This window comes from Nannospalax galili, unplaced genomic scaffold, assembly GCF_000622305.1.
Source record: "Nannospalax galili isolate Female #2095 unplaced genomic scaffold, S.galili_v1.0 scaffold196, whole genome shotgun sequence".
Taxonomy (NCBI): Eukaryota; Metazoa; Chordata; class Mammalia; order Rodentia; family Spalacidae; genus Nannospalax; species Nannospalax galili.
In genome coordinates, this window is record NW_008337421.1 from 824,683 (window position 1) to 831,702 (window position 7,020).

The following is a 7,020-nucleotide window of genomic DNA, read 5'->3' on the forward strand; positions in this document are numbered from 1 at the left end:
TATATGTGTCATGTGCATTTGTACTCAAGTCACACACAGATACACACATACACACACACACACACACACACACACACAAATAAACTTAAATAAAAAACATTGTACTCAGCAGAATACAGGAAGTAGAGGTAGGTGGATCTCGAGATCAAGACCAGCTTGGTCTACATAAAGAGTTCCAGGCCATCCAGGACTACATAGTGAGACCCTGTCTAAAAAAATAGCTTGTGGTGGTGCATGCCTTTAATGCCTGCCTTTGGGATGCAGAGGCAGGTGGATCTCTGTGAGTTTGAGGCCAGCCTGGTCTACGTAGTGAGTTCCAGTCCAGCTGGGGCTAAAGGGAGACCCTGTCTCAAAAAGACAAAAAACAAAAATTAAAAATCCCAAACAAAATAAATAAATAGTATTTGTTCTCATTTATTCTCTCTGAAGATCAGTGGCATAATCAGATGAATATGGAGTTGGTATGTTTTTAATTTTTTAATTGTTTTTTGTAAATTTTTTAAATTTTTGTGTATTTCCATTGGCACCCTCCCATAGTCTCCCACCCCACAGGAATTCATACATTCTGTCTTTTGTCATCTGTGTTAAGGCCTATATGGCAAGTTAGTGTCCCCAGACATCCCTCAGTACAAGTTCATCCACTGGGATCTTGTCATCCTATCTAGAGTCCCTCCCTTTAAGAAGATCAGTTCTTCCTCATCCAGCAGTAATCAGCTGCCAATAATTCTTCCACTAAGATTGGGCCCTGATGCCCATTTCCACAGTTCTATGCTGGAGTTTTGTCTGCTTAAGTTTGCATAGGTCTTTTGCATGCTGACACCACTGCTGTAGGTTCATATAAATAAGGTTCCAGGAACTTAAGGACTCTATTTCCATCTGGTCATGCACCTCCTCCCTGGCTCTTCCAATCTTTCTATCTCCTCTTCAGAAATGGTCCCTGAGCCCTGAGTGGGTGGAGTTTAATACAAGAGTTCTGTCCAAGGACCCACACTCTGTAGATTCTTACTCTCCATGCTTTGGCCATATTTTTATTTTTTATGTGTATTGCCTGAATGCATATAAGTGCATCCATGTGATACAATGACTGTGGAAGTCAGAAGAGGGCATCAGATCCCCTGGAACTGAAGTTATGAATGGTTGTTAGCCACTCATCACCCATCTTTCTTTCCTCCTAGGCATATGTTAGTTGGGCTACAGCTATGGAGAAACTCCATGGGCATGTGTCTGTCCACCCAGACATCCTCTCCCTAGAGAACCACAGCCTGGCCATGCTTCCTGAGCTCCAGTCCATGAAGAAACTTGGTGGACATATGTCTTGTCATCCAGGTATCCTTTCCGTGGAGAACCGGTGCCTGGCCATGCTCCCTGATCTGCAGACCACAAAGAAACTCCATGGACATATGTCAGGTCACCCAGACATCCTCTCCTTGGAGAACCTGTGCCTGGCCATGCTTCCTGATCTCCAGCCCACGAAGAAACTTGGTGGACTTATGTCTGGTCACCCAGATATCCTCTCCTTGGAGAACCGGTGCCTGGCCATGCTTCCTGATCTCCAGCCCACGAAGAAACTTGGTGGACTTATGTCTGGTCACCCAGATATCCTCTCCTTGGAAAACCGGTGCCTAGCTACCCTCTCTGCAGGAGAGAGCACTGTGTCTGCCAGCCCCTTGCACCAGTGTCTTCAAATACCTCACACCATGCAAGCTGATTTATGTAACCTGAACACCAGCAATTGCCTGCTCTCTGAGCCTCCAAGGGTTCAGCGTCTCTCTGAAGGATTAGACTTTCCAACTTGTCCCAGGACCCTGAAATCCATCTCTGCTCCAAAGAGAGTTCAGGAAACAACTTTGGTAATAGTTTTCAAATGCTCATCTAGACTAGCCATATCTGTTATATGCTATTGTCACTAGATTTCAATGCCTTAATTTCCCTCTGTGTCCTCAGAGCCTTTTTTTATGTCAACATTTTTGGTGTTTGTTTTGTTTGTTTGTTTTGAGACAGGGTCTCCCTATTGCCCCAGCTGGCCTGGAACTTGCTATGTAGTCCAGGCTGGCCTTGATCTCAGAGCTCCACCTGCCTCTGCTTCCCTGGTGCTGGGATGCGCCACCATGCTTGGCTGGTGTTTTCTTTTATTCATTTTTATTTTATGTGTGTGAGTGTTTTGCTGGCATGTATGTAAGTGTACCTGGAGGCCAGAAGAGGGTGTCAGATATCCTGGAACTGGAATTATGGTTGGTTGGTAGCTGCCATGTGGGTGTTGGGAACAGAACCCAGGTTCTCTAGAAGAGCAACAAGTGCTCTTAACCACTGACCCATCTCTCCAGCCTCCCTCCCCCCTTTTCTAACAGTATTAAGGATTGACCCCCAGAGCTATGCACATGTTAGGCAGGCACTCTACTACTGAGCTACATCTCCAATCCTTCAGAGCCTTTTTAAGGTGCCCTTTACCTTAGGGCTATCTTCACTGGGATCTTTATTATTACTGAATATCTAGTTCAGAGATTCTGGGCACAAGATCAAAAGCTAGTTCTTGTCTGTAGAAAACCTCTGCTTAGGAAGAAAGCCAGCATCATTATTACAACAGAGGCAATGTGGTGCTTTTGAAATCAGACGTGGTGTATCTATACTTTATGAGAGCTCGCTTCCCTGTGTGCATATGTGCAAACACACATCCACTTAACAGACACACATAAGCACATTTAGTACATAGATAAAAATTGATAAACAGGCATATATTGCCACTGTGTAGGCTAGGGGTGTGGGATAGGGAAAGATAACCTGAGCCTTATAATATCTCTGCTAATTATAACGTACACAGCCTGAGGCAAAGCTAATAACCCTTTGGAGCTTTAATTTACTCATCTTTCAAATCAAGCCTATGAAAATATATATCACAGGGGCAGGAAAGATGGCTCAGAGGTTAAGAGCACTGGCTGCTCTTACAGAGGACCCAGATTCAATTCCCAGCACCCATATGGCAGCTAGCAACTGTCTGTAATTCCAGTTCCAGATAAGCTGATGCCCTCTTCTGTCATCTACAGGAACTGCATGACCTGGGTACACTTATATGCTGGTTAACATTGATACAGATAATAAATAAAATTAAAAAAAAATGTGCATCATAGAGTTCAGGTCAAAAGCGCAACCTGCCACCCTACTCTGATTTAGGGCTTTGCACTTTGTAGAGTCAGACATACATTATTCCATTTAATTTTCTATCAGATCTGTTCAGTAGGTGGTAGTGAATGAAAGAAGCACAGGTTCAGGGAGGTTAAGGAGCTCAGGCTTCTGGAAGGACTGATATGGGGCTTGGTGCTTTTTCTTCTGGAGCACTAAACATCCTAATGCATTTAGCAAACATATGGGAGGCCTTGGGCTCCTAGGCTGGTAAGAAGATGGAAGCTGGAAAGTTTTCAAAGCATCAGGGCAGAAGCTCAGAAGGCCGAATAGAGATGTGGTATGAGAAAAAGCCCCAGGCTAGAGACAGGACAGACCAAGGATGATTAGTCAAGGGATGAAGAGAGATGGTTTCTTTACAGATGTGGACGCTTCCTATCTCTGGGCAATAACCTTTAGCTCCATCTGTTAGAGGGGCTGTGGGTACATGCTGTGATTTGTTTTGTTTTGGCTTTGTGGCTTTTTGAGTCTTATATCTCTGCTAATTATAAAGTATACCTGTAGCCCCAGCTAGCCTGGAACTCACTATGTAGACCAGGCTGACCTTGAACTCACAGAGCTCTGCCTGCCTCTGCCTCCTGAGTATTGGGACTAAAGGTATGCACCACCATGCCTAATTAATGCAAAATTCTTAAATGTATGTCTATATTGTCAATATGCTATGAAACCAAAAGGTTTTTATAAAAACAATAATATCCTGACCTTGATTACTTATTTGCCTTTTCATAGGGTATGAATTGTTTTCCATTAAGAGGAATGAATGTTTTGACTGATTTTTTTTTTTTTTTCAGTTCAGTAGGGGATAACTGGGATAATAAATGTCTTTAAGTGTTGTTTTCAATTTATAAGACAGGGTCTTGATGTGCGACCCTGGCTGGCCTGTTACTTGCTTTGTAGACCAGACTGGCCTCCCAATTATTCCCTTCAAGGACACACTCCCAGTGGCCTAACTTCCTTCTACTAGCTCTCACTTTCCTTAAAAAAAATTATTTTATTAGCCAGGCGTGGTGGCGCACGCCTGTAGTCCCAGCACTTGGGAGGCAGAGGCAGGTGGATCTCTGTGAGTTCAAGGCCAGCCTGGTCTACATAGTGAGTTCCAGGACAGCTGGGGCTTACAGGGAGACCCTGCTTCAAAAAGACCACATTTTTTTTTAATTTATTAATGTGTATGAATGTATTGCCTGCATGTATGTAAGTGCACCCAAGTCGTTCAATGCCCATGGAGGTCAGAAGAGGGCCTTGATCCCCTGGAACTGGAGTTACCCACGGTTGTTAACCACCATGTGAGTGCTGGGAATCGAACCCCAGTCCTCTGCAAGAGCAGCCACTAGCTCTCACTTTCTATAAGTTCCACCACTTTCCAACAGCTGGCACAGGCTGGCAACCGTTCTTTCAGCATATAAGCCTTTGGGGCACATTTAAGATCCAAATTATATTAGTATTATGACTGTACTGGGCTGGCATGTAGCTCAGTTTGTAAACTGCCTGCCTAGTCCAGAGTTTGAACTCCAAAACTACATAAAACCGGGTGTGGTCGTTCAAGCCAGCAGCTTTTGAGAGGGAGCCATCTGCCCGAGGCCTGAAGCCCCGCCCACCCGGAGGCCCCGCCCCATCCCGTCCCGAGGCCCCGCCCCGCGGCCCGGAGTCCCCGCCCCCATCCCCGCCTCTGCCCCGCTCCCCGCCCTCCCTGAGCTCGCCCGCCCCGGGTCGAGACGCCTTGGAAGGGCCAGGCTCTGCTTCCTGTGGTGGACAGTCGTCGCGCCTCTCGCCAGCTTTTCCAGTCCCAGACTCGGGCAGGTTCCGAGTGTAGGTAGAGCTGACCTGGCCGGGATCTGGCTCGCTGGGCTCTGGGAAGGCCTTCGGGACAAGCTGGACCTGCCGCCGCCTGGTCCCTAGGGCCGCTGGGGTGGGGCAGGGAGGGAGCCGGGAAGGGTGAGGGAAAGGGAAGGACCGGAGACCGCGGAAGGGAGGCCCGGAGAGCGAGCGCCTCCTTGTCCTAAGTGCTCTTTGGAAGGGGAGGACAACCTGACGACCGAGGGGTGTTGTGAGCACCTTGTCACTACGGAAACCCGGGTTATGGATAACTTGCCAGACTGTCCGCAGCCTCCACAGGGCGAGGCGGGCACTAGGCGTGGCCGGGCCTTCGAGATTTTCTAAGCCTGGAGCGGTGTCTAAAATATGGCCCTGACTGTGAAGCCAAAGAAAAAAGGTGGTGGCGGTAGATGCGGAGGCGTGTGCTTATATTTATATATGCACAGAAAGTGGACATCGGTGTAAAAACTCGTAGTACGGAATGGGAGCTAGACAGGGGGAGAACTTTGAAGTTTTCCGGTGTAGTTCGGACACACGTCCTTATTTTTTCTATTAATTTTTATTTTGAGAACTTGCTTTTAAATCTTGAATTCTGAGATTCCTCATTACTTTTTTTTTTAATTTTTAAACTTTTTTTTTCTTTATTTTATGTGTATGAGTATATTGCCTGCATGTATGTGCGTGCACCATGCCACGGAGGTCAGAAGAGAGGGCTTCAGATTCCCCTGGAACTGGAGTTAAAGACGGTTCATAGCCGCCATGTGGGTGCTGGGAATCGAACCTGGGTCCTCTGTAAGAGCCATCTCTCCAGCCCCTTCATTGTGTGTGTGTGTGTGTGTGTGCGTGTGTGTGTGTGTGTGTGTGTATTCACTCCTCACCTTATTTTGGTAGGCTGCCTGGCCAGCTTGCTCTAGGGATCCACCTGTCTCTGCCTCCTCAGGATGGGATTGTAGTCACAGACTACTGGGCCCTGCTTTTTTTAATGATTTATTTGTTGTTGCTGTTTTGTTTGTTTGTTTGAGACAGGGTCTCCCTGTAGCCCCAGCTGGCCTGGAACTCGCTGTGTAGACCAGGCTCGCCTACATCTCACGGAGATCCACCTGCTTCTGCCTCCCCAATGCTGGGATTAAATGTGTGCACCTCCCCTGGCTGGGGCCTATTTTTTATGTTGAAGCTTTAGCAACTCTCCAGCCTCCTCCCCCACTGTTTTGACAGGTCTCATATATTCAAGGGGCCTTCTTTTAACTTGCTATGTAGTCAAGGTTGACCTTGAACTCCTCCCAATCTCCTTGGCCCCACCTCTCAGGTGCTGCAAGTGTGTACCCTGCCTGCTCTTATTTCTTTCTTTGTTCATGTAGTACAAAGACTCAAGGAAAGTCAGCAGGGCACACATTTTCTTTTGTGTAACACACATGGGCCTGTACTTGCTATGTAGACCAGGCTAGCCTTTACTCATGATCTCATGATTTTTCTGCCTCAGCATCTTAAGCACTGGGATTACAGGCACATTACTAGTCTGCCAGCCTTTTCTTTCTTTTTTTTAAAATTTCCCTTCTCCTAAGCTTTTGCTTTGCCTTTTCCCTTAGAATTTCCCTTAGAATTTCCCTTAGAATTTCCCTTAGAATTTCCCTTAGAATTTCCCTTAGAATTTCCCTTAGAATTTCCCTTAGAATTTCCCTTAGAATTTCCCTTAGAATTTCCCTTAGAATTTCCCTTAGAATTTCCCTTAGAATTTCCCTTAGAATTTCCCTTAGAATTTCCCTTAGAATTTCCCTTAGAATTTCCCTTAGAATTTCCCTTAGAATTTCCCTTAGAATTTCCCTTAGAATTTCCCTTAGAATTTCCCTTAGAATTTCCCTTAGAATTTCCCTTAGAATTCTTCTTGGGTAAATCCTTAGAAAAGAAAAAGAAGGGCCAGCAAGATGGCTCAGAGGGTAAAAGTGCTTGCTGTACCAGCCTGACCAGTTGAGTCCAGAACAGACTCATATATGTGTGATGTGAATTTGTACTCAAGTCACACACAGATACACC

At 46.0% G+C, this 7,020-nt stretch overlaps 1 protein-coding gene across 2 annotated transcripts in view; it reads left to right on the top strand.

Moving 5' to 3' along the window:
* The first annotated feature begins 1,179 nt into the window (after window positions 1–1,179).
* Tep1 (telomerase associated protein 1) overlaps window positions 1,180–7,020 on the top strand; it is a 69,643-nt gene continuing 63,802 nt past the window's right edge. For both annotated transcript variants that reach the window (XM_008832562.3, XM_029563324.1), the window contains exon 1: window positions 1,180–1,850. In XM_008832562.3, coding sequence (XP_008830784.1) covers window positions 1,200–1,850 — 651 coding nt within the window. In that variant the 5' untranslated portion in view covers window positions 1,180–1,199. The remainder of the gene's footprint in view (window positions 1,851–7,020) is intronic.